Source organism: Zootoca vivipara, chromosome 1 (assembly GCF_965207765.1).
Source record: "Zootoca vivipara chromosome 1, rZooViv2.hap1.1, whole genome shotgun sequence".
Lineage (NCBI taxonomy): Eukaryota > Metazoa > Chordata > Lepidosauria > Squamata > Lacertidae > Zootoca > Zootoca vivipara.
In genome coordinates this window covers 52,012,433-52,038,931 of record NC_142582.1, presented here as the reverse complement: position 1 = coordinate 52,038,931, position 26,499 = coordinate 52,012,433, and the positions used below count along the sequence as shown (strand labels likewise).

General features: G+C 49.4%; 3 protein-coding genes across 7 annotated transcripts in view; 1 reads left to right on the top strand and 2 right to left on the bottom strand.

Annotated features, from left to right (window-relative positions):
• RPS6KB2 (ribosomal protein S6 kinase B2) overlaps window positions 1-6,072 on the top strand; it is a 14,102-nt gene extending 8,030 nt beyond the window's left edge. For both annotated transcript variants that reach the window (XM_088663563.1, XM_035125808.3), the window contains exons 10-15: window positions 134-241; window positions 1,657-1,719; window positions 2,601-2,678; window positions 3,323-3,430; window positions 3,570-3,682; window positions 3,948-6,072. In XM_088663563.1, coding sequence (XP_088519689.1) covers window positions 134-241; window positions 1,657-1,719; window positions 2,601-2,678; window positions 3,323-3,430; window positions 3,570-3,682; window positions 3,948-4,113 — 636 coding nt within the window. In that variant the 3' untranslated portion in view covers window positions 4,114-6,072. The remainder of the gene's footprint in view (window positions 1-133; window positions 242-1,656; window positions 1,720-2,600; window positions 2,679-3,322; window positions 3,431-3,569; window positions 3,683-3,947) is intronic.
• On the bottom strand, window positions 4,913-14,196 carry PTPRCAP (protein tyrosine phosphatase receptor type C associated protein). 2 transcript variants are annotated; one of them, XM_088663634.1, is made up of 3 exons: window positions 13,760-14,196; window positions 7,188-7,219; window positions 4,913-5,734 (listed from the first exon to the last, which is right to left on the bottom strand). In XM_088663634.1, the coding sequence occupies exon 3, from the start codon at window positions 5,675-5,677 to the stop codon at window positions 5,132-5,134; it is 546 nt and encodes a 181-aa protein (XP_088519760.1). In that variant the 5' UTR covers window positions 5,678-5,734; window positions 7,188-7,219; window positions 13,760-14,196; the 3' UTR covers window positions 4,913-5,131. The 2 variants fall into 2 exon arrangements, with proteins under 2 accessions (XP_088519760.1, XP_088519757.1); XM_088663631.1 differs by lacking the exons at window positions 7,188-7,219; window positions 13,760-14,196 and adding an exon at window positions 10,416-10,538.
• On the bottom strand, window positions 13,828-26,499 carry CORO1B (coronin 1B). 3 transcript variants are annotated; one of them, XM_035125795.3, is made up of 11 exons: window positions 25,846-26,499; window positions 23,813-24,015; window positions 22,890-23,012; window positions 22,021-22,150; window positions 21,663-21,844; window positions 18,962-19,081; window positions 18,459-18,563; window positions 17,692-17,837; window positions 17,508-17,565; window positions 15,907-16,188; window positions 13,828-14,722 (listed from the first exon to the last, which is right to left on the bottom strand). In XM_035125795.3, the coding sequence occupies exons 2-11, from the start codon at window positions 24,011-24,013 to the stop codon at window positions 14,594-14,596; spliced, it is 1,476 nt and encodes a 491-aa protein (XP_034981686.2). In that variant the 5' UTR covers window positions 24,014-24,015; window positions 25,846-26,499; the 3' UTR covers window positions 13,828-14,593. The 3 variants fall into 3 exon arrangements, with proteins under 3 accessions (XP_034981686.2, XP_088519705.1, XP_034981676.2); XM_088663579.1 differs by having other exon boundaries at window positions 26,158-26,499; XM_035125785.3 differs by having other exon boundaries at window positions 26,438-26,499.

Below are 26,499 nucleotides of genomic sequence, written 5' to 3'. Positions count from 1 at the left end.
CTGTCGGTTTCCTTGCTGCACCCTCACTGTTTCCCTTCTCCCCACCCCACCCTGGCCACCCCTGCACTTGCTTGAGCTTCCAAGCAGATTCTTCCTCCTCCTGTGCTGAACCCTCTGTGTCCCTGCCTTGCAGCCGCCATTTACAGCCGAAAACCGCAAAAAGACCATGGACAAGATCCTGAAAGGGAAGGTGGCGCTTCCACCCTACTTGACCCCCGATGCCCGTGACCTGATCAAGAAGGTACCAGCCCACCTGTCATTGGATTGGGCCCCCCTGCAGATTGCATTTTGAATGTCTTGTTGCTTAGGTTGCTATCACACCTTCCTCCCCCGGGCACCTTGCAAATGCTGCATATATGCTTTAATCAATGCATTACTTATGGGTATGGGTATGTAAGGTAGGCGCGGCCAGCATACTTTGGCAGCCAGGCCAAAACTTGTGGTTGTTGAGAGAGATGGGGAGAGCGTCTGTATTCAATGTGACACCCAGCTTTGGAGGTAGGAACCCCTGAGGTTCAGCACCAGCCCAGTGATTGTCCCCTTCTTGGTTCCAAGCTCAGAAGGGCTCCCCAGAGCAGAATCGTAGACCATGCAGACAGTCACCTTCCTCCTAAGCTTGGCAATGGTGAAGCGGGAGGAGGGGGCTTGCCATTCCTTTCTCTTGCCTCTGGCTGCTGTGTGACCACCTCTTCCCTTCCTGTACCACCGGTCATGGTGGAGAGGCCAGCTGTCTCTCCAGTATGGCCTGTCCGCTATCTCTCAGCTTCAGGAAGTACTTGGTGCAGAAGCTGATGCTGCAGAGCATACAGGGACATCCCCTGCTCCAGTGGACTTGGGCTGAAATGGATGGGGATGTAGTGGGTGGAGGGCAGCAGCACCTCTCACGCCGACTGCTCCATTGCACTGAGAGGCAGTGAGGAGGGGCAGGCCGTGTGCCCAGTACTGGCTAGTGTTGGGGAGGGAAGCAGGTGGAAGCTTGTGGATAGTGGGGATGACATGTCAGCATGGCCAGTTGTTTGCTGTTATGGAAACTGTAGTCCATGACATCTGGAGGTGCCAGATGAGGGAAGGCTGCCATAGTGGGGTGGGGGGGTGGGGAGTTGTTGTGTAGACTCCTGTTCATGTGAAAAGCATTCTGATAATAGTGGACTCAAACCTCATCCTGCATTCTAGAGTCCTGAGTAGAATAAAACAGAGGTTACTGTGGAAGTGCTATGGTTGTGAGTCCCATCTGCTTCAAGAGTCTGCTTCTGCCCTTTGAGCTTAAAGATAAAGGTAAAGGGACCCCTGACCGTTAGGTCCAGTCATGGACAACTCTGGGGTTGCGGGTGCTCATCTCGCTTTACTGGCCGAGGGAGCCAGCATACAGCTTCCGGGTCATGTGGCCAGCATGACTAAGCCGCTTCTGGCAAACCAGAGCAGCGCACGGAAACGCCGTTTACCTTCCCGCCAGAGCGGTACCTATTTATCTACTTGCATTTTGATGTGCTTTCGAACTGCTAGGTAGGGAGGAGCTGGGACTAAGCAACGGGAGCTCACCCTGTCGCGGGGATTCGAACCGCCGACCTTCTTGATCGGCAAGCCCTAGGCTCTGTGGTTTAAGCCACAGCGCCACCTGCGCAATATTTATTCCATGCATTCTCTCTCTTTTCCCAGTTCCTCAAAAGGCATGCCAGCCAGAGGATCGGGGGCGGGCCAGGCGATGCTGCAGATGTACAGGTAAATTGGACAAGGGGACAGTGGCAATGGAGATGGTGTTAGTGAACTCAAACAAAAGTTCTGCACTGATATCTGGTGATTCACCTGCATGCCAATTTTAGTAGCTGAGAAGCTTGTTGGAGAAACCTCGCTGGGAAAACCCACCAGTGTTACGTTCTATACCATTTGTGTAAGCAGTACCATGTTAAGGGGAGGGAAATCTGGCACACATAATGTGACTTTTGTGGTCTGTGCTTAGCCTTTTCACCACCATTTCTCAATACTTTTGTGACTGCTGATTTTCATAAATAGCCGTATATGGTGTTCTGCTGTTCAAGCCACCCATTAAATTAGAAGTCAATCAGGACTGAGCTCTACATTCAGGAAAAAGCATGCAGTACAGCCACCCATGGACTGTGGCACCAAGAATCTTCTCCTTGACATGCTAGCTTCTATAGATAGTACTTTCAGGAAACACTCCAATCCCTGATCCACTATTCACATTCTGAAGTGGCACCATCTTTAGAAGGCTGTGCCTCTATTTTATTTTCTGAAATGTGCAGATTGGGCCCCAATTCTGTACTTGAAAAGGCCTAAATTTCTTGCCAAGTTGAAATGACCACAAATGGGAATTTTACCAGAGGAAGTCAGCTTTTTGTTTGGTGCCACTGTGGTGTCTATGAGCACTGTAGCCATCATGCTTCTCTGGCTATTGTGCTTGATAGATAAGGAAGTGAGGGTGGGGGAGAGGGAGTTTTCCTGACACCATAACTATAAATCTTTGGAGTGCAATTTTTCCATCTGGTTGTAGGCAGTATGGGAGCAGCCTCAAATTTTAGGATTTTGTTTCTGGAATGTCAAATAGTTCTGGGTAGCAATAATTTCCCCGCCTTGCCTTTCAGAGACACCCGTTTTTCCGACACATTAACTGGGATGACTTGCTGGCTAGGAGAGTTGACCCACCCTTCCGGCCATCACTGGTAGGACCCTACTCCTTTCTTCTCACCTAGCCCATATTTCAGCCCATGTCCTTCTCTGTTCTCTTTGGTTTGCATAGGTAGTTGATAAACTGGGTGACAACTCTGTTTCCTCATAGCCATGCATGGAATTGATGGCAGAGATCAAAGATGCAGAATGGATGCAGAGTGTAAGAAAAACAGGATGGCTAAATGGATAATAAATCCATGTTGAGTGATCTTGATTTCAAGATCGTCCCCTGAGCTGTTGTGGATGGGCTATCGTACCTCTGCATTCCATTCTTCCTGTACCAATTTGCCCTGCCTAAGCAGCCCAGAGGGTGGTGTGGTGTCTCCCTGGAACTCCTGCTAGTCCTTTTGCTTTCTGTACAGTGGTACCATGGTTCTAGAACTTAATCCATTCCAAGAGTCTGTTCAACTCCGAAACCATTCGAAAACCAAGGCCCGGCTTCCGATTGGCTGCAGGAGCTTCCTGCACTCAATCAGAAGCCATGTCAGACGTTCAGCTTCCAGCAAACGTTTGCAAACCAGAACACTTACTTTTGGGTTTGCAGCGTTCGGGAGCCGACTTGTTCGACAACTAAGCCGTTCGAGAACCAAGGTACCACTGTATACTGGTCACCTCTTCCTCCTTTTCCCACCTGCAGCAATCTGAAGACGATGTCAGCCAGTTTGACACCCGCTTCACCCGGCAGACCCCCGTGGATAGTCCTGATGATGGCTTCCTCAGCGAGAGCGCCAACCAGGCCTTCTTGGTAAGGGACACGCAGCAGTGTTTGCCTTTCCCTAGCAAAGGGGCTGCAGGGTTGTTGCTGCTTCCGAGTTAAACCAAATCCTGAGGTTGCAATAGCAGCCCAGATCGTAGCCGCGTTGACCAGCTGTTTCCTTCTGCAGGGATTCACCTACGTAGCCCCATCAGTGTTGGAGAGCATCAAGGAAGGCTTCTCCTTCCAGCCCAAGCTGCGATCTCCCCGCCGTCTCAACAGCAGCCCCCGCACCCCTGTCAGGTAAGGGAGAGCCACGAGGTGGCCTAGATTCTAGGGTGCATTCCTCATGGGACTAGCTAGGGCAAAAGCAGGGTGAGCTCAGGGCCTTGCTTACGACAATGTTATCTCCGGTATCCCTTCCCTAGGGGAACGGTTGTGCTGTTTGGGCCTTAGTCGCTGCGATACCTGTGGCGCTATATGGAATGGGGGGGGGGGCAGGAGAGGACAGGGAGGCATGTAAGTGGTGAAGTCAGTAACTGGCTTAACTCCAGCCCATGTTTTGCAGTCCATTGAAGTTCTCACCCTTTGAAGCCTTCAAGCCAAGCACAAGCACGGAACAGATGGAGCTGTCGCCGCCCTCGCTCATGCCAGTGCCAGAAGTCACTGCTCCGCTGCCCATCAAAACCCCATCGGGCACCAGGAAGAAGAAGAGCCGGGGGCGGGCCCGGTAGCTGAGGCAGTGAGATCATTGGACCGTCCGCCTTGGCAGGGCGGCGCTCTCTGGTTGCTCAGGTGGACGGGGGCTCAGAGGTGGAGAGAGCTGTGCCACAGCAACGTTAAGCCCTGTTTGGGGAGCACCTTTTCTCCCCCGCTGCAAGGGGCCACCTTCCCTCCCAGCTGCAAAGGGCGGTGTGGTGTCGGTGCTTTTCCGTCATAGGGAACGATCCCTACGTGAGGTGCTTTCTTTTGAAATATAGTATGAGACACACAAAAGATCGGTCATAAGGCACCTGCCTCGGGGCTGAGGACGCTGCCATCTTACTGGCGGTGCATTTTGCGTGAGTGTGAACTGGGGGTAGGGAGGACTTTGCTGTTAGGACATGCAGTCTGGCTCTCCTCGCTGCTGCCAGATCCGTGGCAATTAAAGCTTTAGGACTTGTAAAGCAAGGGGCACAGCTTTGACCAGGCGAAAAGGATTGAGCGAATCCTACTGGGTGGAGTTGCACCCCCTCGCGGGAAGCTTCTGCACCCGTCTAACTTTCCCCAGTGTGCACCAAGTGCCAAAAACTGATGGTGCTCCTTAAGTGGCCGTGACCAGGTCAGTCTTACCCCCGGGCTACTACCTATTTAGCAGTGCCTCTTTCTGTACCCTTGACTGTGAGTGGATCCTAGCGGTCTGGTTGCCGCCCAGACAATGGGCTGGTAAGTGGCAAGGATTTAACAGCTTGTTTCTGAGGACTGCTGCCACGATGCCCATGAAGCTTGGCCTATGCCAGTAGTACAGTTGCGGTGGGAGAAAACCATGCTGTCTTATCTCCCCTCTACTTTATTTTGTCATAGGAAACTTTCAAAACAAAATGGAAACAGGGGACAGGCAATCGAGCAAGCTAGGTGCAAACGGGAAGGGGGTCAATAGGCAACACAGGGCAAAAGCAACTTCTGCTATGTCCATGGGGTGGGGTGGTGAACTGCCTTCAGTCTGTAGCTGTCTTTGCAGCGGGTGCTTCAGTGCCCTCTATCCTGCTACTTCTAGAGGGCAGTGACATGCAGCTGTTTGCCTGGGTCCTCCCAGGCCGCTGTCCCAGAGAAAGAATGCAGATCACTCAGGAGAGCCCCTGCGCTGCTCTCAGTTGCCTTTGGGACCCCTTCTTCCACTGAGGCCTCCTGCACTGCTTTATCTTCTGCTGGCTCCGGTTCGGCCTTCTCCTTGGAAGCTTCTTGCTTTTCCTCGTCCTTGTCCTCCTCCTCGTCTTCTCCTTGGAGAAGCTGCTGCTGCTCCCTCTCATCCCCCACATCAATGGGTTGCTCCTCCCCGGACTCTTCGTCTCCCAGCTTCTCATCCTGCTGTCCCTGTAACGGCTCTTCGGGGAGTTCCCCTCCCCAAAGCCCTTGCCATCGGAGCATCAGACCCCTCAGCAGGCGCTGGGGGTGGTACCTTCCTCCTGATTTGCGGCTCAGCCGGCGCCACGCCAGGAACAGCAAGAGGAGCAGCAGCAGCAGCAGGCAAACCAGGAAACTCACGACGATGTCATCACTGCTCTTGCCGTGGCCACCTCTCTCTGGAGCTGCTCCCATGGCTTTCCCTAGAAACAGCAGGAGCAGGGCAGAGAGCGCGTGGACGAACTGGGGCCTCTACAGAGAAAAAGGAGCCAGGATGAGTCCCTGCCCCTGCAATTTTAATATGACAAGGAGCCTTGAATGTTGGCCTGCTGTCTGGAGCTGTGGCGCTCTTCCCTGGGCTGTGTGGATCATGGAATCGTGCCCTGAAAAGTCCCACTTGCACAGTGTTAATTGGACTCTGATGTAGATGTTAAGGAGGGATCATGGATCATGGTAAAAAGAGCAGGGCACTGCCATTGCTCGGAAGCTGTCTAAGTTTTTAAAATGTTCACCAGCAACTGCCTGCATATATATATTTTTAACCTACATGCTGCAGCTAGGAGGGCTTGCAATTAAAGAAGAAAAAATGAGTTCCTGGCCTTGTGTGATGTTTGGGGATTTTATTTGCTACTGTGTTAGATCTGCTCATGGGGGCTTTGCATCATCAGTGGCGGCTCACAGACCACTAGACATTTGCTGAAGCGCTATAATGTAAGAGGAACAAGTACCGGTATGTGTGTGATTGTTTCCTAGCACAAGTTCCATTGGTACAGTCATAAAGACATATCCAGATGGCAGAGGAGAAACTACAGCCAATAAGAGCCTATAGCAAGTTGACTATAAATTATGCAGGCTTAAGAAAATGTGCATGCATATATATTTTTCTTGCATATTTCCCCTGCTATTTTTACATAATTTTACATAATTTACTCTGCTATGTTAGGGACTAACATATGTATGTAGGGTCTTTGGAAGTCAGCTTCAATGACTACTGTGGTTTTGGAAATTCAGCAATAATTTCTCATACGATTGTGAAGATATGATAAAGCATGTACTTTTAAATATAAAAGCTGATTCTTTAGAAAGCTGAATTCTGTATACAAAGCCACCCTCCATTTAACTCAACCTTTGCTTCAGAAGGCAGAACCTCTATTTGGTGCTTTGGCCATTGGCAATTTCTGTACTGTCTGCCCCAAATGGCCTGAGGCTCAGTATGTCAGGTGAGGGAAGAAGATATATTTCCGCTAAGCCAGCATATGAAGGTAGACCATGCCAACTATCAAGCTTTGTAGTTACCAAGAAAGAGCTGGTCCATTTAACTTGGGCAGGTCTTGCTTCAGCTAATTTTATGGGGTGTGTTTGTCAAATGGTGAATGCCCTATTAGACGTATGGAAGGAAGTGGGCTGTAGAAGCAGACTGCAGGGAGTTTCGGCTAACAGTTTTGGTTTAATCGGATGCTGTATACCCACACCTCTGTCTTGCACTGGCGCTAATGGAATACAGGCTGGGTGACAAGTCTGTTCCTTTCTTTTTTCTCCATGTCACTGAAGCAAGGCTGCTGAATATAATTCAGCAATGGAGGAAAAGGCTGATGCCATCAAGGAACGGGTAATCTGTGGGAGAATATTAGGACTGAACATCCAGGGAGAGGGAAGTTCTAAATCAATATTGGGAGACAGCCTGCATTACTAAGCTTTAACTAACCTGCACCTTGGATATTTGTGGTCTTCTGTGACCTGAAAGTAGTGAAGTAAGAAGAAATAGCAGTGTTAGGCAGAGAAAGCAGCAGCAAAGGAAACTAATGTTGAGGCAATGGGACAGGATAAGAAGTCCCCGGCAGCACAGGAACAGCAAAGTCTTTCCCTACGTTCCACAATACTAATCAGCAAGGTAATCTTTACAGGACTTCCAGTTTACTAACAGGATTTGTTTGTTTGTTAGGGGGTTGGTGGAGTAGAATAAAGTTAGGCTAGGAGACGAGAGTTTGATAGAGCTATCAGCAAGTTTCCTACATTTTGAGGCTATTTTCTGTGAGTGCTGGATCTGTTTGTTTTCTGATCCGCTAAGTCAGGCATCCCCAAACTGCGGCTCTCCAGATGTTTTCGCCTACAACTCCCATGATCCCTAGCTAACAGGACCAGTGGTCGGGGATGATGGGAACTGTAGTCCAAAACATCTGGAGGGCCGAAGTTTGGGGATGCCTGTGCTAAGTTCACGTCTATACCGAAGCCAATGGTTGCCAACCCTTTCAATAGGCACATTTGGAATCTGGAGTGAGTGTCGTGGGCATCAGTCACAAAATGGCTGCCACGTCTAAAAAATGCAGGACCATAAAATGGTGCAGGCGCCCCCCCCCCCCCGTCAACGGGGAAAAGGCACAGGGAAGCCTTTTGCAGAAGAAAGTGTGCATGTCTAGTCCTATCGTCCAATGAAATGTGGGTGTTTAAGGATGTGTGCAAAGTGAAGGAGAGTGAGCCAATACACACAGAAAGCGCGAATGTTAGGTTTTTTTTGAGGGGGGTTATTTCTAGAGACCTTTTGTGGGCACGTGCACACTAGTGAAACCTCTGGGTTGCATTCAAAGTTGTGCTAAAGAGATCCATTCCGTAATCACAAAGATTTCTCGTGTGACACAGCATTGTCCCACTCCTCTCTCTGTGCCCCACATAAATCTATTGTATTTAGTTGAATACCACCTCATGTGCCTGTGTGCCTTGCAGCCTTGGTACTCTCACGTCTAAGAACTTGCCCTCTGCATGTTGTTTAGAAGAGAGCAGCCATCGGGCGCCATCAGGTCCCACAAGCAGCACAACGTGAACATTAGCAAATGGCTTTGCAACCGGTTACTTGCTCCTTTACGCAGAGAAAGTAACTGTAAGAGCAAGAGCCTCAAAAGGCCTGTGAGGGAGAAAGGAAGCCACGGGAAGGACATTGCCACTAGGGTAGCCCCTGCAGCAAATTATTATCTGCAGCAAGGGTGGAGACCTTGTGGCCCTTTAGCTTCCATTTTGCGTAGCTCGGGAATCGGGAGGGAGTGGCCCTCCAGGACTCCAACTCCCATCAGCCCTAGGCAGCATAGCCAAAGGGCAGTAATCATGGGAGTCCAACAATAGCCGGAGAACCCCATCCCTGAGCTACACTAAATGGAAGCTGAATTCTACTCCACCCAACCTCCAAGCGAGACACCTTGTCAGGAGGCTATTTGTATGTGTATGACAGGTGGGCCGTTGGGTTAGCCTTTGTCACACTTTTAGCATTTTGAAGAAGTATCAGCTTTGTTACACAACAAAGCCGATGCTTCTTCAAAATGCTGAAACAGTTCCTGAGCGCTATTAGGAGACCACAGTTCTCTGTGACCCATTTTTTCTATAGAATCTGTACATCGGTCGTCTCCTCCCCTGAAACAACTAGAATGGCAGCCAATAGGCCTACGCTACAGTATTTCTGAAGAATGCAGCAAGACACAAAGCACGGATGGGGAACTTGTGGCTTTCCTGCAGGGGGTAGACCACAGCTGACATAGGGCCATAGGTCAGTGGCAGAGCAAGCATCTGCTTTGCAAACTGCAGGTTCCAGGTTCAAGTTCTAGAATCTCTAGGGCTGGGAGAGACCCTTGGGGGCTGCTGCCAGTCAGTGTAGACCAGTGCTTCCCAAACTCGGGTCTCCAGCTGTTTTGGGGCTACAATCTCCACCATCCGTGACTACTGATCCTGCTAGTTAGGGATGATGAGAGTTGTAGTCCAAAAACAGCTGGAGATCAAAGTTTGGGAAATCCTGGTGTAGACAATACAGAGCTATAAGGCAGCTTCCTATGTTTCTATAGTCCCTGACCATGCTGGCTGAGGCTAATGGGAGTGGGAGTTCAATAATATCTGGTGAGCAACAGATTTCCTATCACTGCTATCTACTGCAGCAGAAAAGCCCTTTGCTCCATCCCATATTAAAGGGAGCAGCTTTACCAACAAAGGATTGAAGGCAGCAAAGGGCCCAGTTTTCAACTACTCGCAAAAGCCATTAAAGAGGCCAGCATCAGAGCATAGCTTAACCTTGGAGTTCTCTAGCCCAAAAGCAGAAATGTCATCTGATGGAACAAAAGAACTTTAAGAGTTAAGGCAGAACATCAAAGGAAACAGAAGTGTCCAAGAAGCCAACGTGCCAGAGTAGTGCGCCTTATCAAAACTGCCCAGTGGAATAAGGAGGGAACACAGAACAAAGGACTATAAGCAATGAAAGAAAAGCCATTCCAGTGCTCCAGGTCCTGGGCTTTCATCACAGCAAAAGGGAGACTGGGCGCCATGAATACCTTTTAAGAGCTTTTGCCGCTTCCAAGTGGTCTCGCACGCAGGGAGGAAGAGAATGCGGCACCTCAAGGCATCTCTTGACTTATTTTACCATTTTCCGTGCAGCCTTTTCACTTAAGAAAATGCCCAAGGGAGCACCTTCTCCTCCACTGTAGCAAAACAAATTCTAGAGCAGCAGCAGAATGGCCGCTGCATTCCCACCCCCCTGCCAGTGGCAGGAGAGAGAGGACAAAGTGGACTCCCTCTGGCCAACCAGGGATGGCGATGGGCATGGCCAGCACCTTATGAGCAGCATTTAATCAGCCTGTGCCAACAGCACCTCTCTTATTCTTATCTGCCTTGGTAGCCCTGCCTGCTCAACTTCTCCTGGAGAAGAGAGAGCCTGGCACCTCCTTGCAGTAGCCAAAGAACAGCAAATGGAAAGAGCCCAGTGAGAGGCTCAAAGCTTAACCAGCTATTCGCGATAAGGAAACATTCTGGTTTCTAAACGTCTTCGCCACTACTGTCTCAAGTCCAGTAGGGGTATGCAACTTTGCCGCTTCTCGCTCTCACACATACTCTCTCTCACACACACATGCCACCCTTCCAAATTCATTTTCTCCAGCCCTGTTGGGTCTACCCTCTTTCTTACCATCGTCAGGAGTGGAGTGCTCTTTGCTCTGCTGCACTGCGTGTAGCCTGGAGGAAAATGAAACTTTGCAAGCAGTGGCCCTGTGTGTGCACTTTGGGGGGTGGCGGAGAGATGTTTCCTGCCTCTGCTCGTCACCCTGCACAGAGAAAACACTCCAAAGCTATACTTAGCACCTGATGCAAAGAATCAACTATTTACCTATTTTGGGTACTTCCAACCATTATCAGGCTTAAGCAGAATTTCCCCATTGCATTGATGAGCATCTCTCATTGGGTAGAAAGCCAGAATTAGCTCAAAATCTATTAAGCAAATTTGTTTCCCATGCCAGTGTCTGTTCTGCTTAAATTTGGGGGGTAGGGGTGGGGAAGAGGGAGATATAAAATGTACCAAATCAAGTACTTTGGACAGCTATCAATGGTTGCCCGCCCATATTCACAAGGCTTACAGGGCCTATGCTCTGTACTGTAGCAGATTCCTGTGTTTGTTTGCCCCTCATTTGGGCTTGTAGAAGAGGAATGAGGACTCCTGATTGTAAAGGATAGTCCACTGCAGCTGATAGAGTTTAAAAAAAAGTAAAGCACACTTCCACACCACCTACATCCCGGGAGAAGGACGGCAGGGTGGGTGTGTAATATAGAAGATGTACAGAGGATGCTCAAGAAAACTTTGCAACGGTTTCCTTGCCCAGGAAAAGTAGAGCCAAGAAGTGCTCTCTTCATTTGCACCACTTCATAGCCCTTGCAGTCGTATGGGAAAAGAGAGTGAACACTTTTCTATCCCGTCAGCAGCTTTTGTCTATGCAGAGAGCGCAGATCACAAATTGGTGCCGCAGTGTGGAGACTTTGCATGCATGGTTTGCATTCAACTTACAACAGCACTATTTCCTGCAGGCTCAGGCAGCAGAGACGCCTTAATTCAACAGTGCCAACCACAAGTTTCCTGCCACCCCCTGCCCCAGAACAGCTTTTGCTGCTTGGGTCTAGGACAGGAAGAGCAGCACACCTGCCACCCGCCACCTACACTCTTCCGGAGAACCTTAATGCGCAGCGGGTACCTACAGCGTGCATGCACTTCAGTACAAATCATATTGGCTTCTCCAGCAGCCACAAAAGATGTTGCTTAGGAGCTGGATACTCCACAAGCCCAGGAGATTCTCTCTCTCCACATTCAGTGTTTACTGCGGTGGGAGATTGAATGTTTCAGAATTACTGTGCTTTTTAAAAAAAACTTAAAACTGCTTTTCAGAAAAAGCTCCTAAGGGAGCATTCAATTCATTGTGGTATTTTTAAACAGTGGAAACAAACAATAAGTGAGTGTGTATGCACATACACACACAGAGTAACGAATATAGCAGTTGATAGGACCGCATAAAAGGCAATTCGGCAGGAGCCAATTCAAACCAAAGGCCTGCCTAAACAATGTGGTCTTCAGCAGCTTGCAAAAACGTCAAAGGGAGGAAGCTAGAGATGTATCTCTCACCCTTCTGAACTACTGTATGCTTCAATAGAGGGAGGTGGAACAGAAACACACACACCCTCCAGATCTCCCAAGGTAAGCAGAATCAGCTAGTTCTTTAAATTCCCTGAACTGGGCTTGGTTGGAAATACACCACAATCGAGTGCAGATTAAACAAAGGAGCCCCATGCCTCATGTCACAAGCTCCTGGCGTCAGCAGCCTGCATTAGCTGCAGATTCCAAATGCTCATCCGAAGCAGCCCCACAACGTTGCAGCAGTCCAAGCAGGATGTGATCCAGGCATGACACTTGCAAAAGTGGTGCAAGAGTGTTTTACCTGTATGATGTGGCTGTGACCTTGCATGCCTTGATGGGAGAATAGAGAGAGATGTAGGAGGGAACTGTTTGTTTTTTTTAGCTCCACCCACTTTTGCTCCTGGCTCTGCCCACCAGCGGCATATGGCCCTTGGAAGTTTGCTTAGAAGAGAATGTGGCCCTCAGGCTTAAGAAGGTTCTCTGCCCCAGCCTAGCCCCCATTCTGTCAAGATTTGCCACAAGTCATCAGCTCCACTGTCTCATTGCTTCCAGTTCCTTATCAAACCAAAGACTGAGCTCCAACAAGTGGGCTGCACTCAAAAAAGGCATGTGCCACTTTATGCATGTTAGGCATGTGCTTGTGCACACACAGCTGCAGAACACATTCTTCTTGCACATGCCCAAGGCTGGCTGTTCCAAGCTCAAAGGAGGGGTGCACCACTGGAACTGAAGGAAGCAAAGTTCTTTCATTGCCAAGGAGTTTCTTGCAACAAATGCAAGCACTGAGCAAAAGCTCAGGCAGATGCCAGATCAAAAAGGAAGGGGAGGGGAAGGGAAGACGCAACGGGAGTTGCAGGACAAAACAACGTGAAGCAACTGAATATGAAAAGCCGCCTAGTGGAGAGTGCCAGAAAACCATTCCTTTAAAGACCTATCCTTTTAAGGATATCAAGAGAGATATTGCCAAACTAAAACCCAGATTAAACTTGGCTCAGCAACTAAGATAGTGGGAAGTAGCAGAAACAAGAGGGAGCCTGACCTGCTCAAGTCAAAATGCAACTATGAAATCAAGCCTGTTTCCCATACAATTACCTATCCCTCCTTGAGCAGGGATCTCACCAGGTAAATATCTAGGCTGGCACGTAGTAGTTTGCTCTGTCTATGTGTGAGGCATAGCTCTATCTACATTCCTCTTTCTTCCAGAAGAAGGTGGCTTCATTTAACCTACTGCCTCTATAGTGCACACTTCTCCAACCTTGTCCCTCTTTAAAAAAACAAAAAACAAACACAAGCTCCGCTGCTACACATACACACTAGGAATGTTCCAGTTACATTCAAAACTAGCAGCAAGCATGCATTTTACCTTGCTTAAAAATCCAGATTATAAGTAACAGGAAATAAGCTTTGTTAGAATTCAAAACAAAAGTGGAGCAGCCAACGGGGAAAGGCCTGAATATTCACACATGTTCAGGGCATGCAAGCCGCTCTGAAACCCAGTATAAATACAGAACAAGCGAAGCAATCTTCCAATAAAAAAAAGTGAACATTAAAAGTTCAGGTTAGAAAACAGACAGCCCTACCTTTCCATGTAAAGTTTGACTCCTATACCCCTAAAAGCTATATGGCACATGCAGACACCAATCATTTCCTAACACTGATTTAGAAAGGCTGAAGTTTAAGTGAAGTGTTGTTGTTTTTCCTGCAAGCATCCAACATGACTTGCGTCCTCCTTGGTTTCTTTGGGCAGCTCTAGGGGCGCAGAAATGTTGCCTGTTCTGCTGTGTTCTTCCACCACACACCGAAAGTGAACCCACATAAAGAAAGCAAATGCTCCAGGAAAAGTCTGCACTTACCCTGAACTCCTCTGAATTCCTCTGTGGGAAGAAGGGAGGCGGCAGCAACAGATTTGTGCACAGAGCTGTGGCTTTATAAAGACTTTTATTTGGAATGAAAATATAGATTATTGAACCTGAACAGTTTCTTTTCGCCTCCACCACCCTCGTGCGTTTCGTCAGAACCTGCTTAGCATTTGAGGGCTGGAAGGAGGGAGAGAGGAGTGGTCCCAGAGACAAGAAACTTAAGGACTGTGACTAGATGGCAGATTTATTTCATAGTCAAGCCCCAATGATCCCATCCATAGTCTCCTTGAAATAAAATAAAATTCAGGCAAGGAAGCAGAAGAATCCTCAACAGGATTCTCAGTGGTCCTAGCAGGGAAAATGGGGAGAAGAGGCCTGGGCCCATAGGAGGCACTGGCTTCTAATAAACCGCAAAATCCACCCGCCATGAGAGATTGGGAAGGACAATCCCAGCCTTCTCTCCGGTGGAAAACTGCGCAGTTAGCTAGTCCTGATCCCCACGGGACATACAAGCCAGTCCCAGCCATGGGAAGGGGACAGGGCCAGAGGGACTCTGGCCAGAATAAGGCAGAGAGACAGATGTGGGGAGACCAGCACATCGCCCCTTGGGTAATACAGGGTGCGGGAGGAGGAGGAGATTTGGTCCAAGACAAAACCCAAGAAACATTCCCAGTAGCAGCAAGAGAGGGCAAGTCCCTGTCTCACACCACAGGGCAGGATGAGGCAGTATATAAAGGGATTACTGGCAGCTCAAAAAAAGGTGAAGCGTTTAAGAAGATCCATGTTGGTGAGGTCTCCTCCGCGGGGAAAGCCCCACCCCCACCCCTCCTAGACATCGCCGTTCTCAATGCGGCTCAGCTGCTCCTCTAGCCGCACAATGCGCTCGCCCTGCGCAGCCACAAGCATCCGCAGTGACGCCACTTCACGCAGCACTTCTTCAATGACCTGCCCGCCGTCCTGCAAGGAAGAAGAAAGCCGTGTCATGCTGCTCTTCCCAACAGGATCCCAGCTGCTCCGCTCAAAACCACCCCATGACCTGTACACCTGGGCCCAGTGGGACTTGCACCTCTTCTCCCTCCCCAAGTGCATGTGAGAGGGAGTGCACCATGTATGTGTGCATGTGTACCCACACACATGTTGCAGGGAAGGGAGGAAGAAAGCAACACTGGCAAATGCCTGGTCAACACATGCACACACGCAGTGGAAAGAAGCAGGCATCCAAAGAAAGAAATCCTCAGCAGACTGACTGACTTCATAGGATCTGTTCAACTACAAACAGCCTGGCATTCAGGTTAAAAATGCCCTAAAGCATCCCTGTACTTGACAAATTGCCTAGTAGCCGCAGACGGCCAGGAATTCCACACAGGTGCCTGAGTGGGCTAGCGAAGAGCAGAGCGTGGATCATCCTGTTCCTCCTCTGCCGGTCTGCTTAGAAGGCGGCATTTTCATTCCCCCCCCCCAACTGCCTCTGTTTCCAGGCTGGCTATGGAGGAGGTGGCATCCTTTCCCCTGAAGATAGCATGGAAATGGAGATTGCTAGCTGATTAGCAGGCTAGTAGAACAAAAGGAAAGGTCTGCTGGATCCAAAGGGTCCATGTAGCCCAGCATCCCGCGGCCAGCCAGATGCACAGGTGAAGCCTGAGCACAAGAGCCCTCTCCTCTCCTCTCCAGCAACTGGCATTCAGAGGCATCCTCCACAAATTTGCCTAAAGCCACTCACACTGGTAACCTTTGTAGGCATATTTGCTCTCTGTGGCAAGGGTACTTTGCAGGGTATGAGAAGCCCACTTTCTAACCACAGCCTCTAGTCAAGCCCTGCTGGCCTTTCTCCAACAACTGAAATTGGATGACTTCTCCAAAAATACAAAGGATTTGCTTTATTTATTGTGGTTATTGTTATTGGAGAGAATGCTGGAGAGTCCCAGGATGCAGCTGACACTGGACATGCAGACCTTCTCCTCCGTTCTCCCTCCCCAAGGCACATCAGAATCCTGTTCTGCTCCTTGCTCTCTGTGCTCAAACCCACATCCACACACCCACACCCCAGCTCAACCGCTCTGCAACCCTGTGAGGGACGACAGAGAAGCATAAATCAAACCCCCCTCCCCTGGTACCGGTGCTGGCGCCAGCCCTGCACATACCCCACTGGCAGCGCTGACGCTAATGGCTGGCATGGCAGCAGACTGAGACATGGCACTGGGGTGTGTGGCACTCAGCCCGGCGCTGGGGGCAGCAGCGGGGCGGCTCTCTTGCAGCAAGCTCCTCCGGCTGACTTTGAGGTCACGCTGCTTGGTGGGCACGTAGGCTTCGCGCAGCGAGATCAGGATGGGCCCCGCCGTCTTCCCTGCCACCCATTCCTCGGCTTCCATGGTGGCTTCTGGCCCAGCTGTGTCTGGGTACAAATCATCTTGGAACAAATCTGACTGCAGAGAGAGAGAGAGAGGGCAGAGTTAAGAGCCTGCGGCGATGTGGAACAATGCTGCTCCCCCCCCCCCCCGCGGGATGTACAAGGTAAAACACCCAACAAATTTGCTGTGTTTCAAAATTTCCAATTCTCAGTCTCCACTTTATATTGGCTTATCTTATAGAGCAGTTTTAAAAGACGAAGCAGATATTGTGCTTTGGCTAACACGCTGTATACCTGAAGGAGCGTCTCCACCCCCATCATTCAGCCCGGACACCGAGATCCAGCACCGAGGGCTTTCTGGTGGTTCCCTCATTGCAAGAAGTGAGGTTACAGGGAACCAGACAGAGGGCCTTCTCGGTAGTGGCACCCGCCCTGTGGATCGCCCTGCAAGCAGATGTCAAGGCAATAAGCAACCATTTTACATTTAGAAGACAACTGAAGGCGGCCCTGTTTAGGGAAGTTTTTAATGTTTGATGCTGTACTGTTTTTAATATTCGGTTGGAAGCCGCCCAGAGTGGCTGGGGAAACCCAGCCAGATGGGCGGGGTATAAATAATAAATTATTATTATATTATTATTATTATTTAACTGTCAAGCAGTAGCATTATTATTAAATCCACATAGTTTCAAAGCTAGACAGGGACACAGATCCAATTTCTATGCAACGAAAATAGGCATATGTATAAAGCTTGAGACCTGAACACTGGAGGGGAGGGAGGGATTTGCTTAATAATAATAATAATAATAATATTTATACCCCACCAATCTGGCTGGGTTGCCTCAGCCACTCTGGGCAGCTTCCAACACATATAAAAACATAATGAAACATCAAACATTAAAAACTTCCCAATACAGGCCTGCCTTCAGATGTCTTCTAAAAGCTGTATAGATATTTAATGCTTATGTAATGCTCAGCTTGGTTTGAAGGCGAGTAAAGCACACACAACTGTCAAATGGGGGGGGGGGAATGCTTCTGATCGTAGAAGGAACAGCGTTGAAATGGCAATGGTTCCAGCATATTACTTTAGAAGATCCTTCTGACCAGCTAGAAACCAGAGGGGAGAAAAGCGCTGGATGGAAATACCAAGCTACACCTTCAAAGGGACACAACCACCTGTCCCAATGGCCAAAATGGAAATGCTCACAATCTTCCAGGGTATATGAGGTTATGTGTGAATCTCCTGTCAACCTGCTGGATGAACACAGCAGTGGCAACAGCCCCACGGATTAATGTTTCAAGATTCTAATGCAGAAACATCAAGCCACCCACAGACAGGTCACAGCTCATCAGCAGTTTCTTGAAAAAGTAGGCTAGCCCCCACTATCAAACACCCACCTTCCTTGGCACAGTCATGATAATGGGCTCACACTTGCGTTCGTGGAGTTTGTAAAACCTGCAGAAACACACCAAGAGAGAAAGATTGAGGCCCAGGCAGCCAGTCAAGACTACCAGTTCTTTCACTGCTGACACACAAACACACACACACACAAACACACACACAGAGCATTATTCAGAATACCTGGCAATCTCACACTTGTTGACATCCAGACCCCGCTTGGGCATCCATCCCATGCCACGCTGGGGTTCTTTGCTAGTGAATGTGTTCAGGAAGTGGATGTAGGGTGCTTCTGCTGTGATCTCGAAGTACCGGATGCTGGAGTCACCCTGGAAGGGGGAGAGGGCAAAAAGGATGCACACAGTGTTACTAAGCCTACCAAGGACATTGTGATGCTTGGCGTCCCTCGGCGTGCCACTTCCCTCCCAAGCATTTCGATTTCAGTGGGACAGACTGCTCGAGGAAGAGGGGCCAAGGGAATACCCACCTTGCATGGTATTAACTCCCACTTCAGAGAGAGGGTGCAAACCCAGAGTTCTGGAACCCCAAGAAGCCAGCTTTGCCCTTTAACCCTGGAGTCCACTTAGTTCAGTATTCTCTACAGCAGCTTTCCCCCAACCTGACGTCCTCCAGACATTGGTAAGACTCCAACTACCACCAGCCCCAGTCAGCATGGGCTATGGTTAGGGATGATGGGAATTGTAGTCCAAAACATCTGGAAAACACCAGGTCAGGGGCATCTGGCTTGCAGGGACTGGCTGCAGAAGTCTTCTTTTGTCCTATTGCAGATGCCAGGGAGTGAAACTGGAACTTTTTCCTTTTTTATTTTCCTTTATTTATTGAATTTATACACCGCCCTATACCCGAAGGTATATTAAACTGCAAGCTGTCAAATGCAGACTCTGGTTTTAACTTAATTTCACTAATTTCTGCTTAGTAGGAAAGCATACCTTGCCACAGACATACACAACGTTGGTGTCCGGGTCATAGAAGGGAAGAAGGGCCCCATTGCTTGAGTCCAGCTCTTGCAACGCCATGGGCTCCTCCAGATTCTCCTGCAAAAACAGAAAGGCACAGGTTACAGACCTCCTTGTTCAAGTGCTATCCTTCACACCATCTCAATCTTGGGGAGGAAGGCAGCAGGGCCACACCTGGCATCCATCACTTGAGAGCAAGAGGGGAGCTTGCTCCATATGCTCATGAACCCACCGAGATTGAAAACCCTGTGTGGTTAAGACCATAATTGAGGGCTGAGGACAAGTCTATGTGCACAAAGCAGTCTCTCTTCAGATGTTGCCTCTCACCTCTCTCAAACACATGGAGTTCAACAAGAGTTCTTTGCTCAGGACAAGAGACCCTGAACACACAGAGAGCACTCACACACACACACACACACCACCACACCCCAGCAGTATAACACACACCTCGCTCCCAGATCCACCTTCCCACTCACCGGGTCCCAGAGTGCCAGCTGCCGTTCACTCATACGGCTGAAACCGGTCGTGAAGATCTTCCCATCCGCTAAGAAAATGGCCCGCATAGGGCGTGCTCCCTCATGGGCTTTCTCCTTCTCCTGTGGAGCAGAAAAAGGGTAAGATGTGGGGAATTCAAGAGGTGAAGCAGCAGGCAGGCTTCACTATACTGCAGCACAAATGCAGGTTTTGCTCCCATATCTGCTATGCTGGATCCGAACTACAGCAGGAGATGCACTCATCTGAGTTTACATTCGCCCTAAAATCATGAGCGCCTTTCCCCAGGGTCAGACTGTGCCTGGCCCTCAGCAGCTCGTTCCACCTCACTCCATAGGAAGATAAGTGGAGGTGTCTTGTATGCAGAAGGGTCTGAGATTCAAATCTAGGCATCTCCAGTTAGGAGGGCCTCTCACCGCAGGGCTGAAAGACTCGTTCTGAGAGCCACTGCTGTAGTCAGTGCAGGCAACATGGGGCTGTGCAGGCAAAGGGTACGATCTGGAGTCTAAAAAGACACGGAGTTCAGATATGCAAAGGCATTTGATGCGTCTGTGTGTTCCTTTAACAACAGCAGAATTTAAAAGCCTGGCAACCTCTCCCATCGTAGTGCTGCAATGAATGGAAGAACTACATCTGTTAAAACTACTTACTGCCATGTTGCTATTGACAAAGGAATCCCACTCCAAAAAGGTCGTAAGTTAGAAAGTAAAAACTTGTCTATCAACCCAGATAACTTCCCAATATCATCTCCTCCACACACACCCCAAAAAACCCCCTCTCAGAATCAATCCACTCTTGATGCATTGTTTAGATGTGATTATGCTGCACTTGGGGCTGCTGCCTCAGCCCACTTTGCCCCCAACCCCCACCTTCCCACCATCCCATTGCCAACTCCCTTCCTTTACACCTCACCCCATCCCCACGTTCCCTTTGCCACTGTCACCACTGGCAGTGGGGAGGGAATGAAGGGGAGAATGTTCCCCCCTCTTCGTTCCCCCCCTGTCTCAGCGAGGAGAAAGGAGCCTTCATACAGGCTTCCTTCTCTCAGCAGCAAAAGGTGGATGAAGAGGAGGAGGACTTTCCCTGCCTTCAGTTCCTTCTACCTGGCAAGTGGCTGTGGCGGTGACAGAGGGAGGGAGGGAGGGCGTGCCTGGGCCACCTGCCCACTCTTTGTGCCAGCCTGTCCACTCAGGGCTTCTCGGGCTTCCTTCGCCCTGTTTTAACTTGAGTATTCATGTGCCCTCGTTCGCCAGCATGACGACAGATGAGTTCAAATGCAGCATAGAGATACGTTATTTTGAAATATTACTTCCTTCTTAAAATAATCTTATTATATTAAAAATAGTTAACCCGTTTGCATCCCTTCTTCAGATTCCAGATCAACCTATGTAGGAAAGGGGAAAGGAAGGAAGAGGTTGGGCCTCAGAGGTCACAACACATTAAATTATATACAGGCCTGAGTCTCAAGCTAGGAACAGCAGGGAGATCGGGGGAAGCAATCTCACAGATAAGACAAATTTAATCATTTCCCAATCCTATACAGCACTGCCACTTCATATATAGTCACATACCAAAACTGGGGGCTTAGCTGGAAACACCTTTGAATTGATTTCTCAAAAATATTACAGAAACACACCTGGGAAATGCTTATGCATTATCATTGACAGCATAGTCAGATTGCTGAGATGCCTGATGAGAAGCCCTTATTAATTCTCATAAAAGGCTTGGGAGGGAGAGGGAAGAGAGGAAGAGGTGGGTGAGGCCTCAGAGGGATCTGATGAGGATTCCAGAACAGCGGTGGGGGACCAGTGGCTCTCCAGATGTTTCTGGATTACACCATCCCCGGCTATCAGACGAGCTTTCTGGGGCTGAAGGGAGTTCACCCTTGTTTCACAGCTTCTCTCCACATAGTTCCCCTGCTTCTGCTCCCCTATTTAGCATCATTTTTATCAACCTCATATGCCTCCTTCCCTCCTGTATATTTTGCCATTAGCAGAGTGTCGCCTGCGTAGCAAAGATGGCCCCGCCTTGAACTCTTGCTGATAGGTCCACACACACATGTAAATTCATTTACTTGATCTGAACATGTGCATAACTTGCTCTACCGAAAATGGAAGTGCAAAGTCTGGTTTTTGCCGGTTGTGAAATTTAGATTCATCGTAAGCCAGCACCTCTGCCTAGAGCACATTCCACATGCGGTCTTCATCTTAAATTAAAATTAGGCTTCTCCAAGCACTATCCAATAAGCAATATAAACGCTGCCACGCATCAGAACCTATCTTATAGATAGCCCACTAACATGTCAACTACTGTACATAAAGATCAGCACTGCTGAGAGCTAATTAACCCAGGAGGCAAAGCGTGAGCTTCCCATCACCAAATTACTGCACAGTCAAAGCAGCGCAGGTCACATCTCAAGCGTGAGCCTTGCAACCAAGCTAGAAAAGGGGATTAGGGACGCACCGAAAGAGAGACCACCGCTCAGATAATAGGACAGGGAGGACTGACTGTGGCCCAAACACATCCCACTGCAACATCCCAAAACACAAAGGAGTGTCCCTTTGACTCGCAGAATGGCCAGGAAGTAATAGATCGCCTAAGAGAGGGAACACTCATGTAAACAGGTCAAGAATGGCAAATTAGACAGACCAGAACCAAAAATCTTCAAAGGAGGGAGAAACATACCGCTACAACCTGCCCACGGCGGGGGTCAATGATGCGCACACTTTTATCCTTGCAGGCCGAGCAGAAGAGGCTGCCGTCACGGTTCCAGCTGACGTTATAAATGAGGTCAGGATGCAGATCTTCCAGGCGGTAAAGCTCTTCAGTTGTGCCCACATTCCACACAATCACCACGTTGTCACAGCCTGGGGGGGGGGGAAGGTGCTCATTGGAAGAGGTTTGCCATAGGGTTCTGTGTTAGGCTGCCCTTAACTTTGGGTCTCAACCGCCCCAGCATGTACGCTTGCAGCCAGATGTTCTCCCACTTTTATTCTGCCTCTTACTCCACCACCACCACCACCTCCACCACCACAGATGGTACCTGCACTGAGGAGGACGTTGCGGGCAGTTGGATGCCAAGTGATGATGCCCACACGCTTGGAGTGCCCTTCTAGAACAACCACTGGCTCCGTCAGAGGCAGTGTCAATCCATTCTCGGGGATCTGCCATACCTGGAGAGAAAGACGGGAGTGAAATGGCTCAGACAGCAAAGCACTTTCAGCTGCTCCGGTCCTGTCACCAGTGGCACAGCCTCCCACAAAACCTCGCTCTCCCATCATCCTGACCCAAACAACATCCAGTCACCCTTGGGGGGGATACACTCTGTCTTTAGCTTGCTCCACACCAAAGGGTCTTTCTCCTGGTCCCATCATCTCGCTTTCCGCAGGTAGCATCTTGCTTCCACAGCCCAGCTAACAGCTCCTCCGTCTGAATTATTTGCCCTGTGCATTGTATTGCAACAAAACACATTTGCATATGCAAACTTAATTTGCCTAATATAGCCTGCCTCTGCTAAATAATCATGATACGAGACCAAGCAGTATCTGGGGCAGTGAACAGGCCTCCCCGTCCTGCTGCTGAAAACCTTGCTCAGCTATCCTGCCTGTACACACATACCAAACTTCAGAGAGTCTGTGCTTTCAAGCCTCCACAATCTGAAGGACTAGAAACTTGCTTTAAAAATATAATTTTCAAATGCACGGCATGCTCAATTTGCCACTCAATATTGACTGCTTGATTCATTAATATGTACAGCCCCAACCTTCTGTATATATTTAGCCGAGAGCGTGGCTGCAGGTGAGCCCCCCCCTCTCATTCTCTCTCTCTCTCTCTCTCTCTCTCTCTCTCTCTCTCTCACACACACACACACACACACACACACACACAGTCCTTTTACCAGCTGCCCCTCACCATAACAGTGCAATCTTCAGAGCCACTAGCGATGACGTTATCATTGTGCGGGCACCAGTCAATGTCCAAAACAGGTCCTGTGTGCCCACACACCGTAGGGTAAGACTTATCAATGCGTCCGGTCTGGGGAAAAATAACCAAAGTGGACAAGATTCATCAGGCAGTTCCTTCCAGGCTCCTCAAAGCCACTATCCCGTTTCCTGTCCCAGCTTTCCCTATTTGCCTCACAAGCAGTCCCAGTACAACCCCTCTGTTCCATCCCTCAGTACTCATAAAATACTATGTGCTCGGTGACACAAAACATAAGATAGGAGAAGAAGCAGAAGAAGGAATATAGTGAGACCCAAGTTTGAATGTTCCAAGATCCAGGACAGATAAAAGAAAGTACTTCTTCATGCAGTGCAGAATTAAACTATGGAACTCTCTCCCACATGAGGAAGTGGAGGCCACCCACCTGGGTGGCTTTAAGAAAGGATTAGACTAATTCAGGGAGGACAAGACTACCGGTATCAATGGCTACTAGCAACAATGGCTATGCTCTGTCTCCATAACCGGAGGCCATGTGGAAACCGCAGGAAGGGAAGTGTGCTCTTGTGCTTGGGTCTGCTTGCAGGCTTCCCACAAGTGAGAACAGGATGCTGGACTAGATGAGTCACTGGCCTGATCCAGGAAGCCTCTTCTTATGAGTTGATGAATTCTTGGGGTCAGTCAACCTTGTGCACATCTTTCCTATTCCCATCTAGTGACATCCCCAGTACTTAAGAGTTTCAGGGTTGGGAGGGACTTCAAAATGTCATCTAGTCTAATGTTCTGCTGACGCAGGAAATCTGTGGCTGGCACCACCCCCAATGGTCACTGGCTTCTGCTTAAGAACCTCTAATGAAAGCGAGCCCAATGCTTCAAAAGCCAGACTGTTCCCTCACCTTCTGTAGCGGGAGCACCATGAAGGCCCCTCCTCCACTGGCCTCTATAATCACAGCCACGAACTTGGGGTTGACAGCGCAGAAAGTGCTGTCCCAAGTGACTCGTGACACCCGGATGTCATCGTAGCACTGGTCATTCTTGACGGGCTGCCCAAAGACGTGGCGGAATTTGCTCTGGCGCACAACCTTTCGGAAGGACATGGCTGCAGAGGCAGAAGAGAAGAGAAGAGAAGTGACACACCTTTATAATCTCGCAGGCTGGCTCATGCACAACGCTCCCCAAGGGCAATGCTGCAATATGATTTCTAATAGGATTGTAATAAGGTTGTTCAGAAATGTGGAGCAGGAATCAAAGGAATTCAGCAGAGCTGCCGCACAGATTGCAATCACTTCACTTGCTGAAGATGTTGCAAGTTCAACCTCTTTCAGCAATAAGCAGGAAGCCTCAGGTGCTCTTGATCAAACTTGGGACAAAAAAAAAATCATATTTCCCCCTATATACATAAATACCTCTCCGCAATCAGGCTCTCAGCAGCTCTACATTTTTGGCCTCCAGTCAAATTTTTGCACTCCAGCTCATTTTATAATTGACAACTCGCATTTTCTCTGTGCTTTGCTTCTGTGTATAGGCAATAGCCACGTGCACAGGCTCATTGATGACTAGCCTCTGGCTGGATTATTTGCCACTTGTTGTCCTGCTTTTGTTTCAATTGCTGCCAGTCTATCGTCTAATATCCAACCCCTTTATTACGGGAGGGTGGGTTTCTACCTCGATTCGGCTCTATGCGGGTGGAAGGGAAACACAGTGGAAGAGGGAATTAGCAGCTTTCTCCTTTATGAATCCTGTAGTAGAATCCCAGCTTCTTTCTAAACACTTGCTCTTTCAATAGATGCGTGCACCCGGTAAATCAAAAGATGCAGTGCTCTACACAATCTGGTACACAGGCTCTACTATCCCTTTTCTTTGGTTTACATGTGAAATGCCAGAAATGAAAATACACTTACAAGACCAGAGTACATACCCACCCCAATGTCACCCCTGGAAAGTGGCAGGCCAAAATCACTGAAGTTAAAACCCCTTGGTGTATCTAATCAAAAGGCCCCATCAAGGCCTATCTATGGATGACTGACAGCGGACCTTCAGCAGTCAAGTCTCAAGAGAAGGAAAACACACTGAACTTCCTGTAGCCTTATATAGATGTGTTTTTCATGGAAGCAGTGCCCACCAAAAGCGAAATGCAGCCTGCTGCTTCAACACTTGATCAGAGTGAGACCAAACAAAAACCTTTAAGGCTAGAAGCAAGCATTTAAAAGCTCTGCAACCAGCACACAACCCTTACAGTAAAAGGAATCAATCCATTTAAGCACAAGTTCTGTTTCAAGCACACAGTCATAAGACTTTTGGGGAGATGGGGTAGGAACAACCACCCGCTGCTTCCTTCTTCAGGTTTCAGTGAAAGCCCCACCCACTACTTCGAACTGTAACCAGGTGTGACTCAAAGCCACAGGAGAAAGTTCCCTTTGGGTGGTTCCTGTGAGAATGGCTGATGACAGAAGAATGGGCAAGCCTTGTTTATTCTTCTGCGCAGGCAGGAAAACTTTGGAAGAAGACAGGAAGGTGCAGAAGAATTGGCCAGATGCTACCTAACACCAGCGAACCAGAACTTTGAACCCATAAGTCTTCCTGTTTTTGGAATTTGGGGACCAAAAGGAGGCGCGCGTGGGGGGGGGGACTACATAAAGCAAGAACCTGAGAAAAGCAAAGGGTTCAGGGTTGTTGTCACGTGCATGCGTGCGTGCGCACACACACACATACACTCCTTTCCTTGGGAAAGGAAGTGTTTCCCGAAAACTCATTTCCTGCAAGAAACAACCCCACAGGGAAATGGTTAAATCACAGCACAGTTGGTCCACTGAAGCAGCAGCCGGATGTACAGCCGAACATTTTGCAACCAAAGCGCAGCTGTTACTATTGGACGAAAAGGGGCCAGAAGAATCTGGCGTAAGGAAGGTGTGGCAACACCAGAGCTTACCTGGAGCATAAACTACCTTCCTCCAAACTACAACAGACCCTTTTAAGGGGCCAAGGCATTATACAAGCCTTGCTGGGGCGAGGGGAGTGACCTGACCGGGTACTTTTTCAATAGGGAAGAGTAACTCTGCTGGGGCTTAGCCCCAGAAGCTATTGAATGCTAGCGGTCAAGCCCGATGGCACACACCCACAGCCCACGGGAGCCTCTGAGCACATACAAAGTGCTTTCCCTCCCCCTGGCACCGAGGAACCGCTCCCTTATACATGCATTTTGCTTTGCATATAAGCAGCAAGCTCTCGATCTAGAAAGCACCGAAAGGGAAGCTGGGGAGGCGGGGTGCGGAAATTGCCGCTCCCTTCCCGTTCCCGGCACCGGAGAGGCAAAGGCACAGCAGCAAGGGCGGGACTCTCGGGAGGCGGGGGCGCAGAGGAACAGCGACCGAGCTGGGTCTGGCGAAACCGACGCCTCCGCCTCTTCCTCCTCTCTTTAGCCTGCCTGCTTCCCCGCTTTTCCCGTCCGGGCCCGGCTCTCTCCGCCTCCCCTCTCCCCACCCGCAATCCCCGCCGAGCTTCACCCGCCCACCGCCACTCACCGGCTGGGGAGGACGGGGGCGACCGCAGCAGCCTCTCCCTTGCGCGCTGCCCAGGGCGGTGC